The sequence below is a fragment of the Sinohyriopsis cumingii genome, chromosome 2 (genome assembly GCF_028554795.1).
Source record: "Sinohyriopsis cumingii isolate HCF-2022 chromosome 2, ASM2855479v2, whole genome shotgun sequence".
NCBI lineage: Eukaryota > Metazoa > Mollusca > Bivalvia > Unionida > Unionidae > Sinohyriopsis > Sinohyriopsis cumingii.
The window spans coordinates 162,086,515-162,107,449 of NC_142962.1; the positions used below are offsets into that span (position 1 = coordinate 162,086,515).

The 20,935-nt window shown below is 34.8% G+C and overlaps 1 protein-coding gene across 3 annotated transcripts in view; it reads right to left on the minus strand.

Annotated features, from left to right (window-relative positions):
* The window catches only part of LOC149806226 (WD repeat and FYVE domain-containing protein 3-like), a 413,256-nt gene that overhangs the window by 161,302 nt on the left and 231,019 nt on the right, over window positions 1–20,935 (minus strand). For all 3 annotated transcript variants that reach the window (XM_089951178.1, XM_089951177.1, XM_089951179.1), the window contains one exon: window positions 19,032–19,103. In XM_089951178.1, the coding sequence (XP_089807304.1) occupies window positions 19,032–19,103 (72 nt within the window). The remainder of the gene's footprint in view (window positions 1–19,031; window positions 19,104–20,935) is intronic.

Below are 20,935 nucleotides of genomic sequence, written 5' to 3' on the forward strand. Positions count from 1 at the left end.
AAAGTGTAATAAATAAAGACAATGTTAGAAATGTAATGAATAAAGCACAATGTTAGAAAGTGTAATGAATAAAGACAATATTAGAAGTGTAATCAATAAAGACAATGTTAGAAGTGTAATGAATAAGCACAATGTCAGAAGTGTAATGAATAAAGCATACTGTCAGAAGTGTAATGAATAAAGCACAATGTTAGAAGTGTAATGAATAAAGCACAATGTTAGAAGTGTAATGAATAAAGCACAATGTTAGAAAGTGTAATGAATAAAGCACAATGTTAGAAAGTGTAATGAATAAAGACAATGTTTGAAGTGTAATGAATAAAGCACACTGTCAGAAGTGTAATGAATAAAGCACAATGTCAGAAGTGTAATGAATAAAGCACAATGTTAGAAAGTGTAATGAATAAAGCACAATGTTAGAAAGTGTAATGAATAAAGACAATGTTTGAAGTGTAATGAATAAAGCACACTGTCAGAAGTGTAATGAATAAAGCACAATGTTAGAAGTGTAATGAATAAAGCACACTGTCAGAAGTGTAATGAATAAAGCACAATGTTAGAAGTGTAATGAATAAAGCACAATGTTAGAAAGTGTAATGAATAAAGACAATGTTAGAAATGTAATGAATAAAGCACAATGTTAGAAAGTGTAATGAATAAAGACAATGTTAGAAGTGTAATCAATAAAGACAATGTTAGAAGTGTAATGAATAAGCACAATGTCAGAAGTGTAATGAATAAAGCATACTGTCAGAAGTGTAATGAATAAAGCACAATGTTAGAAGTGTAATGAATAAAGCACAATGTTAGAAGTGTAATGAATAAAGCACAATGTTAGAAAGTGTAATGAATAAAGCACAATGTTAGAAAGTGTACTGAATAAAGACAATGTTTGAAGTGTAATGAATAAAGCACACTGTCAGAAGTGTAATGAATAAAGCACAATGTTAGAAGTGTAATGAATAAAGCACAGTCAGAAGTGTAATGAATAAAGCACAATGTTAGAAGTGTAATGAATAAAGCACAATGTTAGAAAGTGTAATGAATAAAGCACAATGCTGGAAAGTGTAATGAATAAAGACAATGTTAGAAGTGTAATGAATAAAGCACAATGTTAGAAAGTGTAATGAATAAAGACAATGTTAGAAGTGTAATCAATACAGACAATGTTAGAAGTGTAATGAATAAAGCACACTGTTAGAAGTGTAATGAATAAAGCACACTGTTAGAAGTGTAATGAATAAAGCACAAAGTCAGAAGTGTAATGAATAAAGCACAATGTTAGAAGTGTAATGAATAAAGCACAATGTTAGAAAGTGTAATGAATAAAGCACAATGTTAGAAAGTGTAATGAATAAAGACAATGTTTGAAGTGTAATGAATAAAGCACACTGTCAGAAGTGTAATGAATAAAGCACAAAGTCAGAAGTGTAATGAATAAAGCACACTGTCAGAAGTGTAATGAATAAAGCACAATGTTAGAAGTGTAATGAATAAAGCACAATGTTAGAAAGTGTAATGAATAAAGCACAATGTTAGAAAGTGTAATGAATAAAGACAATGTTTGAAGTGTAATGAATAAAGCACACTGTCAGAAGTGTAATGAATAAAGCACAATGTTAGAAGTGTAATGAATAAAGCACACTGTCAGAAGTATAATAAATAAAGCACAATGTTAGAAAGTGTAATGAATAAAGACAATGTTAGAAGTGTAATGAATAAAGCACAATGTTAGAAGTACTATGAATAAAGCAAAACATTATCATTATTGTGAAAAGAAATAAGTATTGAGGGATGTCAAGATCAGAGTATGATATCATGCCTAGGTTTGCCATGTGTGACTAAAAAGCTAAAGGTAACACTTCTATTATATCTAAAGCCAAACAACTCACAGGTAAGCATGGAACACTTTTAAGTAAGACAGGGAGAAAAAAAAACACAAGAATATTTAATTTATGAGATGATACAAAAACATTGTCAAGTCACAATTGTAAACTGCAGAACACTGAAAACTTCTTGCTCCAATGAAAAATGCTAAGAACGGCCTTGATATATATCCGAAGTAATGTTATGCCAGAACACAAAAAAAAATGCGATTCCTAGAACATAAAATGCCACAATGCAAATAACTAGATAGCCTTTTAAAGCAATGGAGGTTAAAGACAGAGGTTCCAAATTCCACTGAAGCCTACTGCAATCATTGAAAATTATCTGAAAATATACTGCAATTCTTGTACAAAGCCAGATAATGAAATAATTAATGCCGCAAAACTGGCCAATGTAAATCATGCAGGGAAATTCCATGACTGTGACTTACATTTGCCTAGGGTGGTTAGAAATAATGGAAGAAACAGCCAGGGCAAAGTGGATGAGGAGATCCCACCTAAAAATTGAAAGATGAGCACCATGTCTTACAAATGTGATTAGACAAGTGATTATTCTGATGACAGAGTACTACTTTTTTAACAAGGCTATATTCTGCTTGACTTAATGACTACCAAAGAGCATGAGTCTGGGGAAGTGCTGCTTACTGAAGCTGTAAAACACCCTTTTGAGAAAATGTGTATGAATTACAAACGATACTGACATTTTCTCTATCTAGCCATGTATGAATGTAAAAACATCCCGAATATCTTACATTCAGACCCTGAAACAGGTGATTTTATCAGAGGAAACATAACTATACTGTAAATGGAATGCAGGCTGAATGTAAAACTATGAATGCAGATGGAATCCAGAATGAATGCAAACTGAATTCTGAATGAATGCAATTGGAATGCAGAATGAATGCAAACTGAACACTGAATGGATGCAAATGAAATGCAGAATCAATGCAAACTAAATGCAGAATAAATGCAATGCAAATGGAATGCAGAATTAATGCAGATGGAATGCAGAATTAATGCAAAATGAATGCAAAATGAATGCAAACTGAAATGTAATGCAGAATATATGCAAACAAAATGATGAATGCAATTTGAAGAAAATGGAGAGTGCAAATGCAAAATGCAGAACAAAGAACAATGAATGATACAAGAAAATGGAACAAGACATTTTTGCATTTCATGAATGAATTTGATGATCAATCATAATTATTCAAGCTGCCACTAAATTCCATGGTCAAAATACATATTCATTTTGCCTCTAAATTCCATGGTCAAAATACACATTTATTTTGCCTCTAAATTCCATGGTCAAAATACATATTCATTTTGCCTCTAAATTCCATGGTCAAAATGCATATTCATTTTGCCTCTAAATTCCATGGTCAAAATACATATTCATTTTGCCTCTAAATTCCATGGTCAAAATACATATTCATTTTGCCTCTAAATTCCATGGTCAAAATACATATTCATTTTGCCTCTAAATTCCATGGCCAGAAGACATCAATCATATTCATTTTGCCTCTAAATTCCATGGTCAAAATACATATTCATTTTGCCTCTAAATTCCATGGTCAAAATACATATTCATTTTGCCTCTAAATTCCATGGTCAAAATACATATTCATTTTGCCTCTAAATTCCATGGTCAAAATGCATATTCATTTTGCCTCTAAATTCCATGGCCAGAAGACATCAATCATATTCATTTTGCCTCTAAATTCCATGGTCAAAATACATATTCATTTTGCCTCTAAATTCCATGGTCAAAATACATATTCATTTTGCCTCTAAATTTCATGGTCAAAATACATATTCATTTTGCCTCTAATTCCATGGCCAGAAGACATCGATCATATTTATTTTGCCTCTAAATTCCATGGTCAAAAGACATATTCATTTTGCCACTAAATTTCATGGTCAAAATACATATTCAATTTGCCTCTAATTCCATGGCCAGAAGACATCAGTCATATTCATTTTGCCTCTAAATTCCTTGTCAAAAGACATTATCACACTCAATCTGCCACTAAATCCAATGGTCAAAAGACATCAGTCATATTCATTTTGTCTCTAAATTCCTTGGTCGAAACACATCATCATATTCATTTTGCCTCTAAATTCCTTGGTCAAAACACACCAATCATATTCAATCTGCCACTAAACTCCTTGGTCAAAAGATATCAATCATATTCAATCTGCCACTAAACTCCTTGGCTAAAAGACATCACCACATTCATTTTGCCTCTAAATTCCTTGGTCAAAAGACATTACCATATTCATTTTGCCTCTAAATTCCTTGGTCAAAACACACCAATCATATTCAATCTGCCACTAAATTTATTGGTCAAAAGATATCAATCATACTCAATCTGCCACTAAATTCCATGGTCAAAAGATATCAATCATACTCAATCTGCCACTAAATTACATGGTCAAAAGATATCAATCATACTCAATCTGCCACTAAATTCCATGGTTAAAACACATCAATCATACTCAATCTGCCACTAAATTACATGGTCAAAAGATATCAATCATACTCAATCTGCCACTAAATTCCATGGTTAAAACACATCAATCTGCCACTAAACCCCATGGTCAAAAGTCATCGACCTTGATCATATTCAATCTGTCACTAAATTACATGGTCAAAAGATATCAATCATACTCAATCTGCCACTAAATTACATGGTCAAAAGATATCAATCATACTCAATCTGCCACTAAATTCCATTGTCAAAAGACATCGACCTTAATCATATTCAATCTGCCACTAAATTCCATGGTCAAAACACATCGACATTGATCATATTCAATCTGCCACTAAATTCCATGGTCAAAAGAAATCAATCATACTCAGTCTGCCACTAAATTCCATGGTCAAAAGATATCAATCATACCCAATCTGCCACTAAATTCCATGGTCAAAACACATCAATCTGCCACTAAATTCCATTGGCAAAAGACATCGACCTTGTTCATATTCAATCTGCCACTAAATTCCATGGTCAAAAGACATCGACATTGATGATACTCAATCTGCCACTAAATTCCATGGTTAAATCACATCAATCTGCCACTAAATCCCATGGTCAAAAGTCATCGACCTTGATCATATTCAATTTGTCACTAAATTCCATGATCAAAAGGAATCAATCATACTCAATCTGCCACTAAATTCCATGGTCAAAAGATATCAATCATACTCAATCTGCCACTAAATTACATGGTCAAAATATATCAATCATACTCAATCTGCCACTAAATTACATGGTCAAAACACACCAATCATATTCAATCTGCCACTAAATTCCATGGTCAAAAGATATCAATCATACTCAATCTGCCACTAAATTACATGGTCAAAAGAAATCAATCATACTCAATCTGCCTCTAAATTCCATGGTTAAAACACATCAATCTGCCACTAAACCCCATGGTCAAAAGTCATCAACCTTGATCATATTCAATCTGCCACTAAATTCCTTGGTCAAAAGATATCAATCATACTCAATCTGCCACTAAATTACATGGTCAAAAGATATCAATCATTCTCAATCTGCCACTAAATTCCATGGTCAAAAGATATCAATCATACTCAATCTGCCACTAAATTCCATGGTCAAAAGATATCAATCATATCCAATCTGCCACTAAATTCCATGGTCAAAACACATCAATCTGCCACTAAATTCCATTGTCAAAAGACATCGACATTGATCATATTCAATCTGCCAATAAATTACATGGTCAAAAGATATGAATGATACTCAATCTGCCACTAAATTCCATGGTCAAAAGACATCGACCTTGATCGTATTCAATCTGCCACTAAATTCCATGGTCAAAAGACATCAATCTGCCACTAAATTCCATGGTCAAAAGATATCAATCATACTCAATCTGCCACTAAATTCCATTGTCAAAAGACATAGACATTGATCGTATTCAATCTGCCACTAAATTCCACGGTCAAAAGGCATTTTGCATGATAATTCATCGTCAGATTCTTTTATTCTATAAATAACATTGCACATCATATAAGCCATAACATTCTTCTTGATATAGAAAACAACTGCCAATGATATGATGACAATATTTTAGGTTGTATCGGTACAAATTTTATATAATGAAATAAGCAGTAAAATCTGATGACAAAAACTCATCAAACAGACTTTTTTTAACATTTAGTACAGTTGCTTTTATATTTTACTTTATCATGATTTCTTTTTATATATTATGTACATAGGCAGCCATGTGTCGAGTAACCCATCCCATGGACTACCTCACAATTTCCGTTTCTTTCTTTCACATGTCTTGCCTCTGTAAAGGTTTCAAGCAGCTAAACTTTTGACTATAGAACAGGATAAGAAAATACAACAGAAAAGAACAAAAACTATTATGCTGAAAGGAGAAGGGGAAAATGGGTAGCAAGACCAAAGAAAGCAATGTACATAGGAAAGATGCAATTATATATGGTACTGTTGCTGTCCATATGACTATAATAATAATGCTTATTTTTGGAGCAGGATATCCATTTTCATACAAAGACACCTAATGTATGTGTGTGTATATAACTCACTATGTAAAGACATGGCATATACTGAAACTAGAGGAATTTTTTTTTAGAAAGGCATTACATTCCTATGTTTGTCTGATATTCAAGTCCAAAATGATGTCAGTGATATCCCAAATAAATCCAAAATGATGTCAGTGATATTCCAAATAAGTCCAAAATGATGTCAGTGATAATCCAAATACACCACTCCCTCGATAACTCACGCACATCAGGGTCCAGAAACATCGACCGCACTATAAGTGAGGCGGGAGTTATCGAGGGACCTATAAAATAAGCCCAAAACCAATAAAGTGATCGACGACATAAAGGAAAAATAAGGGGGAGGTAGGCAGATTATAGTGTTGAATACTCACTTTATAATCGTGCTGAGATTAACTGTGAATAAATATCTCTTCATAATGGTGTACTTTGTTTATTATTTCCTCATAAAGCAACATTAATTTCAGGATAAATTACAGTATATTGAGGCGATCATCGAAAACATTATTTCACGTGGTTTCCGTTCGCTTAACATGTGTACCACTTCACACATTGTGTACTATGTCACTAATTTTTATGCTGAATTGGATACATTCTAGTTTTATTGTTTGATCCAAATTAGACGTTTCTTTTTATATACAAAAGATCGACTCTTTTCGAGAAACAGTGTCAATCGAACGACAGATTAGATTGCGATAGAAGTGAAATGGAAAACAAAAAACAAGGGTTAATCAGTACTAACATGAATTTAATGGGTCTACAAATTTAAAACAACGTAAATTAGAAGAAGTTAATACTTGCCATTTGTGCCACGCTTGACAAATATCAATTCACTTTTTGAAAAAATCAGTTAATTTTTTGTGTTACTCCTTGGTTTCTCTGCCGCCGAGCAAAATCCCTCAAATTTCTCAACTGCATGAGCTTTATGTAGTCAACATTTTGGGTCTCCAGCCACCTTATGGCAATATCAAAAGATTTGATTGCTTCCTGTGCAGAGGGGGGAGGTGGTGCAACATCTGCGTCTGCATCACTTTCAACACTTGTGGTACTCCAGTTAGAATCGTCTTCTGCTGCAAATTTGTTCATTATATAATTAATTATTGTTTCATCTGACATGTATTCGGCTGTGGGGCAATCACTGTCAGCACAAATCCATTCCTCCATATCATCAAGAGAAACGCTCATCTCAGGACCAAGAGTCTGTACAAATTTCTCCCAAACAGCCTCGGCATTAATGACATCAGTTTCACTGAAACCTTCAAAGTCACTATCATTGTCGCTGTATCTGTTACTGTTTTGCTTTACGTCAAAGGCAGCTCCAAGACCCTTAATCCAGCATCCAGATCTCTTGTAATCGATTTTTTAATGCAACAAACACTTCCCCAAGTTGTTGATCAAAACAAAGCTGGCATGTAATTAGGTTCTCACAGAATTACTCATGGGTTTCGATGTGACGGCCGATTGACTCTTTTCTTGTTTTCAGTGAACAGAATATGTTGCGATTATAATGTTTACAGTGAAACAGAATTAAGGATTAGAACATGACTTTCACACAGGAAGACGTTTAATTGGTGTTTATTTCATTCTCTGTTGTCACCTGCTAGCATTTACCAGAAGTTTTCATTGATCGCTATTTCATCAGTATACTGACAAGTATTTATCATAAAAACTTACATAATATATGATATCTTTAAACAGAGGTCTCGCTAGGATTTTAAAACTGGGTCTTTCTGCCTCTGAATTCAATCACTAAATATCAGTGCATTTTCTCACCCTGCCGCCAGTCAAAGCCTTTGAACTAGCCGCCTAGCTATTGCATCATGTTCCTTTTTAATGTACTCTTATAAAATGGCAACATGTATGTCAATCAAGGAATCTTTCAGTCACCGAATTATGTCATTGTAAATATCAGCACAGCTAACTGATCAACACATTTTCCCACAAAGCAGGTGGCTGAAACAGGACTGGCAAATCTTTGAATTTTCCCACGTACGGAGGACTCCCGCCTCAGTGATTTTCTGCATCCCAGATCAAAAATTGGCGTCCAAAATACATGTAATTTAGCATTTTCAAGATATCTGAAATTAATTCTTATTTATAACTTGCAAATTTCAAAATATGGATTCTATTTTTACGGGTATTAATCACCATTTTTGATGATAAAACAGGCAATGTATCAAGGTTTCATTTACCAATTCTTATTGTAAATTTTTCACGTTCAGCATATTTTAAAGATATTTTAAATACATTTTCTCTGGAAAAAATCGGGAGCCAAGACAGACACTGCGCTATAAGCGGGATTGCAAGTTATCCAGGCGCGAGTTATTGAGGGAGCGGTGTAAGTCCAAAAAGATGTCAGTGATATCCCAAATAAATCCAAAATGATGTCAGTGATATTCCAAATAAGTCCAAAATGATTTCAGTGATATTCCAAATAAGTCCAAAATGATGTCAGTGATATTCCTATACTTGTCTGATATTCAAGTCCAAAATGATGTCAGTCACATTCCAAATAAGTCCAAAATGATGTTAGTGATATTCCAAATAAGAAAATGCAATTTAAGATAAAGTATCAATTATTTTTTAAAGTTCTTTAACTGGAGATTAGAGCAAAACAATATTTTATTCTTCATTCAAAAAAATTCAAAGTGAGACCAGAGCAAAACAATATTTTATTCTTCATTCAAAAAAAGGCAAAGTGAGACCAGAGAAAAACAATATCTTATTCTTCATTCAAGAACAGGCAAAGAGGGACTAGAGAAAAAGATTTAATTAAAGAGATAATTATTTTATTAATGGTGATTAAATAATACTGATTTGATATGTGAAAAAAAAGGAATTAGAAATGCATTAGCAAAATCTTCAGGGTTTTATGATAAGGCTAGAGGTACATGGACTGAAGGTGTGTGTGTGTGTGTGTGTGTGATTTAGATTTTTAACATAGCTTTAACAATTTTTCAGTCATATCACTACGATGTCAGTGTGGCAGTTTATAGTGATGTCTAGCACTGGGGCATCATGACGCAAACATGTAGCATGATGTCCCACCCAGACACATTATCCTGACAACAGGCTGACCAGTCCTAACACTAACCTCTTAATGCTGAGCGCCAAGCAAGGCAGCTGTTAGTACTATTTTTGTAAGTCTTTGGTATGACTTGGCCTAGGATCGAACCCATGATATCCCGCATCTGAGGAGGATCCTCTAACTAATAGGCCACTAGGAAGGTGAGATAAAACTAAAATGTCTGCAATTTAGAAAAAAGAAAATGTATGAAAAGTATGATAAAACATGACAACAATATCCTTACCAAATTAAAGGAAATACTTAAAGTGATAATCCAACTATGAAAGTCAATATGCCTGAATAGCTGTTGAAAATATCGAAGTCAACTTAATACTTGATGACTGATGTTAAAACCTCAATAAAAACTTAGATAAGATATCATATTCAACCCTAAGAAATCATGAAAAATTGTAACAGTCTGTGTTCTGATAAGTTTTCTACTTAAAGTTTTAATAACGTAAGATAATTTCTAATTAGGCCAATTAACCATGGTTATGAAATAAATGTCTTTCAGTAACTCAGAAGGAAAGAGTTATTACATGCATTCCTAAAGATGACAAAGATAAGAAACCTGGAGACCAATATCTAACCTTAATACCACCAATAAAATAGCGCCATCATGTAATGCTAATAGGATTACCTATGAAACTGGTTTTATGGCTGGTAAATCCATTCCTGAAAAAAGCACATTTTGAAGCAAATTATGTTTCTCTGACAATACTTATACAATCATATTAACATTTGGGGATATAAGTCTGCTACCTCCCAAATCCAGCGCTACCACATTGATGAAAATTCATCTTTTCTTTTTATCTCAAAGTGCAGTAACTCTTTACCTCCCCCTTCCACTACCAACTATCATGACTTTTAAGCTGAGTGATATACCAATGACAATGCTCGCATGGTGGGGTGGGTGGAAAGGTTTTTAAGTGATCTGACGGCGTAAGTAATCTAAGATATACATAATTTACTTGAAAATTTGCTTTCTCCTTCAAATGCATTCCATTGTCATTGTTGACTGCTAATTATTTTGCGACACTGCCACTAGACCGCCAGGTCTGACAGATCTTTATCATGACTGATATCGAGTCTGTCATGAAGCTGGAATGTACATAAAATGGTAGCCTTTAATGGTTATTAGGGCCTAATTTCTGACTGCAGTGCCAGATTAAAAATAGACCAATTAGGCACTCAAAGGGATGATGTTACTGACTCAGCACCAATTCCTGAAGAAGAAAAAACCCAGATTCCATCATCAACCTTTAGTGTGGAGAGCCTACTTGTTCACGAGATTTTCTCCACAATCAAAAGTTTAAATTATTTCTCCTGCAAGGCTGTCCTGACAAGAGACGTGAAGAAGATGGTCCAGGCAGGCGTGAAACAACCGTGGTTATTTGAGAAGATTTGGACTGGTCAGAATCTTCCTAGGCAAATATATTGATGGATTGAGTAGATGGGTGACACTCGACTTGTCCCATCTCAAAGGAGCTATCAAAATCATCTTGCTGATCTGACTCCACAACTTCTTGATTATTTTTAGTAGTAATGCCATGTGAAGGTCAACGAAAGCCCATAACCCCTCTCAATGACTGACAGTGCATCAACCGCCCAATGTTCTGGAGGGATGAATATATGCAACTTGTGATTACACCTTCTTGCAAAAAGACTGATCCTTGGATGCCTCCAAAATGTGCAAATCTGATGAAAATCAGACTGATGGAGAAGCCATTCTGTATGAATGACTTGACCCTAGCTGGGTAGTGTTGACCAGGACACTAAGTCTGCTGTGAATGTGCCTCATCTGTAGTGATATGGAGTTGGTTACACCAATGTATAAACTGCCAAATCAGAATGCAAAGGTCAGGTGATTTGGTGCCCCCTTGTTTAAGGAGGTATGTCACCACTACAAAAACAAAAAGTCATCTCAGTCTCTTACGAATACTTCACAATCTCAATCTGGCACAACTTTTAAAATCAAAAATAGTATAAGACTGATTAGAAATCCTTATCTCTTAATGTATACTTATTAAAAATAGAAATGGCAGGTCATTTCTGATTGCTACAGATTACAAATATAAGCAACTTAATAAAAAGAGAGCTATTCCAAATGCAACTATTGCAAAGAGGTCAAGGTCAAAGTCTTATGATCATCAGGTCAAATAAAAAATGTCTGATTTTATTTTTGAGATTTTTGAAACATTTATGTCTTAAGGTTCTATATGATATTCTGCCAAACCTATCCCTATTAAAATAATAAGGGACACAGAAGCTTCTCATACTTTTGTTATCAGTTACTTTGCCTTTTTTTCAGAAGTCTTCTTCTAGCGAGAGTGTTCTTTTTCATGGAGTAGACTGTGACTTTGTCAATGTTCCTCTCCATTGTGTCACTCAGGCATAAGACTTACTGTCATGACCAATGACAATTTCAACATTTATTTTTACATATTGAAGGCATGCATTTATTCCTAGGAAATGACCTAGCTGGAGATAAGGTTATGATTGATCCAATTTTAACTTACAAGATTTGTTGGGATCAAAAAGTTGATCCTATTAAGACTGAAATTCCTGATTTATACCCTGCTTGTGCAGTTAACAGAGCTATGGCAAAACAAACTATTGCAAATGATGCTGATCAGGAAATTACTGGTCTGTCTTATGATGAAGTCATTCTGCTCTTTCTGTGAAGAGATATTGATCACAGTTACCCTTTTTGTACTACTCATTCTCTTTATTCTAATCAGGGTAACAAAAGACAATTACTCCTTGTGTAACAGGAATAGGATCCTGAGATCTCCTGTTTGTTTCACAGGCCTAATAGGGAAACTTATGTCACTGTTTGTTTTACAGGCCTAATAGGGAAACTTACATCACTGCTTGTTTCACAGGTCTAATAGGGAAACTGAAGCCACTGTTTGTTTCACAGGCCTAATAAGGAAACTGAAGTCACAGTTTGTTTCACAGACCTATTAGGGAAACTGAAGTCACTCAAGTTCCAATTTGTCATTTTATGAGAAATGAGATCCTTGTGAGAAAATGGAGACCACCTGAGTAACCCACAGGTTTTTGTTGATGCCAGTGATGAAAGGGTTGGAGTATAGATTCAGGAAGATAAAAATGGTGTGGATCATCCAGTGTGCTATTTGAGGGGAGATTATGTGTATACCGGTAATTAAGTTACATTATGTACTTGACTTTTGTCATGATTGTGAATGAGTACTGAGGATAGTTTTTGCATACATGAATGTTGTCATGATTGTGAATTAGAGTTGTGGATAGAGTTTCTGCACATCTGACCTTTGTCATACTTATAGGTGGTAAACAAGATGTTTACCAGAATCTGAATTCAAGGGTTAGCTGAATTGTTAATGAACATGATTAAATTTTCCAGAATATTCTATTGTGATGTAGGTCAAGTGTAGATGTATATAAAGGAGACTTGGTAAACAATTACTCATTCTTGTTTTAAGGCCAATCAGTGGGATCAGTTTGTTTTCATATATGAGAGGAATTTTTTATTTAAATTATTCAATGGAGTTACAAAGTGCTCATTAACATTTTGAACTAAAACACTACTTTGGGATTATTGAGAACTCATTCAAATATATTCTGGATTGTATCATTGTGGTACATCAGGACATTCAAGACTAGTGGAGTACATTCAGAACATTTAGGATTATTTGGGATTTAATTCAAATTATTGTCTTTTAAAACTTCACTTTGTAACTTAAGAGAAATAAATTATTTGTTGATTTTACTAAACTTGTTGGTTTCGCTTCTTTCTGTTAAAAGTTTGAGTCATAAGAGGACAATTATAAATGATATTTTCCAGTGTAATTCAAATTCCTTTTATGGCAACAAGTAACTGAAACATAATGTTGGTAATGTTGGAACCAACTTTTTATTGTATGCAGTGGTCCTTAACTCTATGAAATTACATAAATAAATAATTAATTGAATCCCAACCAGAAATTTTGGAAAAACCTCAGCTTGAAAATAAGACCTTACTTCTCCTTGAATGTAGGAAAAGCTGCAAAAATATTTATATACTGGTGAAAGACAGAAATATTACAAGCCAAAACACTAACTAAATGAAGAAGTACAACTTAATCTACCAAATCAATTGGATAGGACAATACATTTTGCATTATCACATACAATTTTATAAAAGATTATAAATCTAATTTGGTTTCAGTTCAAATTACTGGCAAAATTCTTGCAACAAAACCTTCCTGAGTGAATAGAACTATAATATCAAATAATAATAAATGTTCTTTTTGAACAGTTTCAACTAGAACATTAAACCATTTTCTTGCGGACTGGTATTGTAAATAGGTTTTAGAATTATATAAAACAGTGCGTTGGAAATAATGCTAACATTTTGTATACCTTTTCACCTAAAGGAATAATTGTAGTAATGCTAGCAACTTAATCAATTTTATGCACCTAATATCTAATCAGATAATGCATTTAATCTTAAACTACTGATATCGAATCAGGCAATGTAATTAATTTTATGTTGTGTGTGTGTTCTTGTATATATGATATATATATACATATATCAGAAATTCGATGCTGACTTGCATTGTATGCACTTGTTAAAGCACTTTTAATATGACACAATACAAATGCTGTCTCATTCATAAATCTGGAATTAGAAAAAAACATTTTGCATTTCTGTTTTGTTCCAAGAAAAAATTAAAGCAATGAGGTGACAGATGAAATGCAAACATCAGTGGAATGCAAACAGAACATAAACGTAGTACAAAATGGGTACAATTACCCGTTTCAGGATCTGAATAAGTACACACTAGATCAGAAAAAGGTCGGAGAAATATGTTGGTACATTAGTCTCATTCAACCAAACCTTTTACAGGACTCTCTGAGATCTATGCCAAACATAGGTCTGGTGAGAACGATGCTCTCACAAAATCTGGACAAGTTTACTGGCTGATGATATGAGATGATGTAATATGTCAATGTGATGATGATATCATATTTCATTGTGATGTCATATTTCATTGTGATATCATATTTCATTGTGATGTCATATTTCGTTGTGATATCATATTTCACTGTGATGTCATATTTCACACAAACATAAACAGTTTCAATGGCCAATTGAGACATAAATCCTGCATGTTTAATTAGATCTTTTCAAGCCTGTAATAGAATTTTTGCTTGAATGACTGAAGAAAAGATCTGAGACACAAAATGCTCAGTAAATACTTCCCCAGTTACATTAACACTAGACAATTACTCTCTGCTACCTCCAAATCCAGCCCTGTCTGAAAGACAAGAAAGTATCTCCGTCAATATATCATCTTTCAGACTAACTATCCTTGTTCATGCTCGGTGGCCACCTATATCCATAATGTTTACCAGCCGACATTTAAGCAAAACCAATAGCAGTATCCTACTACTTGTTAGGAAGTGTGGGAAGGATTGACTGCAATGTGATTGGGTAAGTATTTTTTAAGAAATAAAAGGTACTAGAAAATTTCCTTTCTCCATTAAATACAATACCCAATCATAGTAGGAGATTAGGCAACATGGGGATTTGTGTGTGATTTGGATTCTTTTAATGTAGCTTTAACAATTGTTTAGTCATATCGCAACAATATCTTCAGTGGCAGTTTAAAGTGATGTCTAGCACCAAGGCATCATGCCACATACATGTAGCATCATGTCCCACCCAGTAACATTATCCTGACACCAGGCTGACCAGTCCTAACACTAACCTTTCTTAATGCTGAGTGCCTAGCATGCAGTTTTAGTACCCTTTTTAAAGTCTTTGGTATGACTTGGTCAAGGTATGATCTTGCGACTTCCCACACCTGAGGCAACAAGGGAGTCAATGTCTGAGCACAATGACTACTCTATTGAAAGGATGATCTTCTTCTAAGATGCAGGCAGAATAACAAAAGATTATGCGTTTATACATTCGTGAGGGCGATTCCTGTGAGATTCAGTACATGGCTATTTTCATAGATGCAAAGTTTCCTGGGCGAATCCAGCAAAAGTTCCAAGGCCAGGCCAGGCGCTGAGGATGTGCTGTCATGGACGAGGTAACTACCAGTAGCCCAATGATATTCAGCTCTTTCCTTTGAATGGCCATGTCAAGTAAATAGAAGCTAGATAAAGTAAAATGAGAATGCCAGACATACAGAGGAGTTGTAGGTGAAGAAATTCCCTAGTCTTGAATTGAAACAATACATTTGAAGGCCAGGCTCATGGAAATGACTCAAATTTCATGAGCTGAAATCTTTAGGAGTCCTCTTAAAGTTGAAAATATCTCACTCTAAAAACTATCTTTAACCATGAGGCCATTGCTTGTGGGGTTATGTCTTGCTTTCCTGCCTTACCCATTAGTAGAAAAAGCCTACAGCAGCTACAGAGGACATTATTCATGCACATGAGCATTTATGGGCTCATTATGGGTCCTGCTGCTTCATCTCTCTCTCTCTCTCTCTCTCTCTCTCTCTCTCAACATGTTTTACGATCTGTTAATTGCCTACTGACAGTAACCTGTTCTTAGAAATAAAACCAAGCCATCAAAATGAAACTGCATATAATTGAGATCCAAGGACAGTGCATGCAGCTCACATATAATGTATGCAGTTTAGATCCAAGGACACCCCATGCAGTTCATACACTGTATGCAGTTTAGATCCAATGACAATCCATACAGTTTACACACTGTTTACAGTTTAGATCCAAGGACAGTCCATATAGTTCACACACACTGTATGCAGTATAGATCCAAGGACTGTTCATACAGTTCACACACACTGTATGCAGTTTAGATCCAAGGACAGTCCATACAGTTCATACACTGCATGCAGTTTAGATCCAAGGCCTGTCTATACAGTTCACACACACTGTATGCAGTTTAGATCCAAGGACAGTTCATACAGTTCATACACTGTATGCAGTATAGATCCAAGGATAGCCCATACAGTTCACACACACTGTATGCAGTTTAGATCCAAGAACAGTCCATACAGTTCACTCACTGTATGCAGTTTAGATCCAAGGGCAGTCCATACAGTTCACACACAATGTATGCAGTTTAGATCCAAGGATAGTCCACACAGTTCACACACACTATGTGTAGTTTAGATCCAAGGACAATCCATACAGTTCACACACACTGCATGTAATTCTTTTCCAAGGACTGCACATGCAGCTCACTCTGCAAGCTGAAGATAATGCTATCAGAAGAAGGTCTTATAAACACAAACTCAGATGAGTTGAACCATGTCAAGACCCAGGATATTCACAGATTTGTGACAGGTGCTAGTTTCTTGTTCTCAAAGAGGAAAAGACTGAAGTTAGCCAAATGGGGAATGGAAGGCTGAGAGTGCAGTGATTAAGTTAGCATGACACCAGTCAGTGAAAATTGTGCTACCTCTCTCATATACCTTTGAGTGGAGTGATGTAGTTAGCATGACACCATTCAGTGAAAATTGTGCTACTACCCTCATATGCCTTTAAGTGGAGTGATGTAGTTAGCATGACACCAGTCAGTGAAAATTGTGCTACTACCCTCATATGCCTTTGAGTGGAGTGATGTAGTTAGCATGACACCAGTCAGTGAAAACTGTGCTACCTCCCTTATATGCCTTTGAAGTGGAGGACCATATAGCTGTCTGTCATGATCCTCTCCACAACTGACACTCTGAACTTCTTTTCACACAAAGCATCCCTGATAACAGCAAGGCATGATGGAGGGATTTCTCTGAACACAAATGAAATACTGGCAACCTAAGCTGCTGGAGCAGAAAACGGGCTGCTATGATTTTCCTGTGTACAGTCAGAAGGTAATCATGCATACCTGGCTTCAACATTACTAAATCCATGCAATGGCAGGGTTATGGACTAACGCTTAGTCGGCTGTCAAATTGGGTTTTAAATGGTCTTCAATTCCTCTTCTTTACTGAACACAAGTCCTGATGACAGAGCTTCTTATAGTATGCATTGCAGTATAAGTATTCATTACACAGTTGGAGTGGAATTACTAGAGTAGTTTCAACAGGATCAAAATAAATGCCAATTTAAACAACATTTTAAGTCAGTATATGAAATCTTCCCTTCATAAATTGGTGAATACAGGTCAGTTTTGGCTGCCCTTTTATGACTCTTTATGGCTATGTGATTAGGCAACCAATGGAATACTTTTGATAGATTGTATGAGGACAACATGTTTCTAATGTCTTGTCTCATTGCTTTCATTGTGGAAAGGAATTGATTAATACTTTGTGTTTGGAATAGAGTGTTCTGTTTTTCATAACCCTTCAAATGCCCTTTCAAAACACTGGACCTAATGCCTCTGCCCACAGAAAGGGCACAAGCACACATGATGCATAAGTGTGAAAAAGAACAAGAAAGGCATGTCATGTCAGTGGCATGATGCCCCAGTGCTAGACATCACTAAAAAGACTGTCAAGCTGTAGACATCGTAGTGATATGACTGAAAACTTTTAAAGCTACATTAAAGATCCCAATTACATGCACACACACACACACACACACACACAAAAACATTGTCCACAAATGTACAGGATCTGCTTTTCCTGCACCTGACTGACATCTCTGCATTCAAAGACATAACAAAATGAATAAATATAACTAAATTCACTGGAAAAATACAAACATTTTATACACTATGTATACAACCTCCTGACTTACAATAACACTGAAAAAATATATTGGCTGATCAAAAAAGATTATAAACTGCAATGGATTCTTCAGAAACACTGTTAACAGTTCCAAATGAAAGTTTAAACAAGTAAATATCTGGAATACTGGCAGCCACCTAGCATTACATACCTGGAATACAGGCGGCCACCTAGCAGTAAATATCTGGAATACAGGCGGCCACCTAGCAGTAAATATCTGGAATACAGGCGGCCACCTAGCAGTAAATATTTGGAATACAGGCAGCCACCTAGCAGTAAATATCTAGAATACAGGCGGCCACCTAGCAGTTAATACATGAAAATCTCTTCCATCTATTTGACATCTAAAAGGAAATATTTTTTTGTCGTCTTTCAGGGGAGGGGGTTGCTGGATTTGGAGCTAACATCAAGTAATGCCCAAATGTATTTTGAGGGTGAAAGGGATAAATGTCTTTAAAAATGTTCTTCTACAATTTGACTTAAGTGCCTCTATGAGCAACATAGACTAATGAAGCATTTTACCAGACCCTCGTATGGCAAAGATCTCACGCAGTCATGCATCAGACTGGTTGAACAATACTTCTGATATTTAAGTTCTCCTGCACTTGGTGTACAAGAGATGCTCTTGTGTAATAAAATCTTTCCTGAAAAAATATTTGATGCCCAGTTAAGGAATTTATTACTGTACAAAAAAACTGATTCACAGACATTAGAAAAGTAAATACACTGGACATTATGGCATGCATATGCATGCAATAACAATAAAAGAACCTGAAATGATCCAAGCTCAACAACAAGTGATTATGAGAAAGTTGACCAAAAATAAATATTCTACTCACATTTTCGCTTAGCCTGCGATATCAGTTTACTAATAAACTCAAAAACTTCTTTTGAATCCCTCGTAAAGGCACCTGAAAAACAGATACAAAATTTTATTGCTCTAGGATTTGCAAACGCATTTCTTAGAAAACAATACTTAGTCACTGTATATGAAATAGTTGTCAATCAAGAATTTCTTTTCTTGACAAAAATGAAGATTAGCAGCCGTGATAGTCATCAGTCACATTCTTCCTTACATACCTAAAAAAGTAAATAATATTTACAGGCATTTATCTAAAACAAGATCAGTTTTACTGTATGAGATGTTTATGTTTATACAAAGATCTTGTACAATATGATCATTATTCTCCACAGAAATTTTAAACAAGGAAGGTTTTCATTTCTTAAACTTATGAATTTCAAAATTAGCCATTGATAGCAAATTTTGACAGCATCCAAGCAATCAAAACAATGAGCTTATGACTTCAAATTTCCATCTAAGCATGTATTTAGTAAAGAGTGTAAAGTGCATGTAAAGGAAGTACCGTAATGACTAAATCTTCAGACACTGTAAGTCTTGGGACACCCTAAATTATTTTCAAAAGTAATTTTGTTATGACATTCAGACATAGTTTGCTTTAATGTAAACAACCATAAATAAGCATGTTTACTCCGCTACAATAATCATGATACTCAACCAAGCAAGTGTGTATACCTTAATTGATTGACAATGATACTGATGTTAATGTTTTATCAGTCCAATATAATTGGGGGGGAGGGGGCAAAACAATTTAGCACTGCTAGTATGCAGGGCATCTCCTCCTACTCAACCCACTTTAGATTGTCCAACAGTTAATTTGTGTGGAGTAATGTTGTAGAACAAACAGTTAAAGGCATTGCTCACAGACAAAAATCACCCTTATCACATGCCAGTTTCATGGATCTAACAATTACCTGGTCTTCTGCCAGAAACCAAAAGACAAACCTGACAATTATAAACAAAAGGAAACGCCAAGACAACCAACTGTTAAAAATCAAAGGTTGAATGAATATTGTGGTGAAAGTTAGGAATGTGTATTACAGTAAGCCAAAACATGAAACTAAAATATATCAATGATGATTAGTTAAGTGAAATACTGTATGCTGGTTATGCGGCTTGTATAATTAAAGATCTGTGTCATTTTATATGACTAAATCATGTTATTGGATTGTTTATATATCTGATAAATGGTAACTCTTGAGCGTGTGGGTCAAAATAAACAAAATAGCAATTGATTTGGAAGAATAAGATTTGGTAAAAACGATGAATAAAGCAAAAATCTGCATCTAGTATTTTTGGGAATAAACAAGGATATACAATTTGCACTGTGTAAGTACTAGTCTTTACACTTTATTATATTACCAATCACCGGTACACTCTCAGTACCCCATGAATAAGTTTTATTTACTTTATTTTATTTCATATTGGAAAAATCGAACAATATGCACATGCAAAATAATATATTAAAATACAATCATAGTAGTTTATAACTGTTTCTTAACACAGTAAATGAACAAGACCTGGTCACTGCTGTATGATGCATGGCGATTTTGACAATTTTGTCTACAGATTTTTTTTCACCTATAAGTGTTGGGTAACATGTTTCTGTGCATTGGCATGATGCAGAAAAAGAATTAACCCATAAAACTGACATTTTAATGATCAGCCCAGGCGATTTTGTTTCAGAGACCATGGTGAAATCAAGCAACTCTGACCAAACTACATGAAAATACCATGTCTACAACTTAGGTTATGTCAAGAAACGCTTTAACACTGGGGTTCCTTATTGTGCCCTACTTCACCATAACTGACGTTACCAGCATAAGAAAGCTTCTCATTGTGCGCTGTTTCACTGTAATTGATGTTATCAGCATAAGAAAGTTT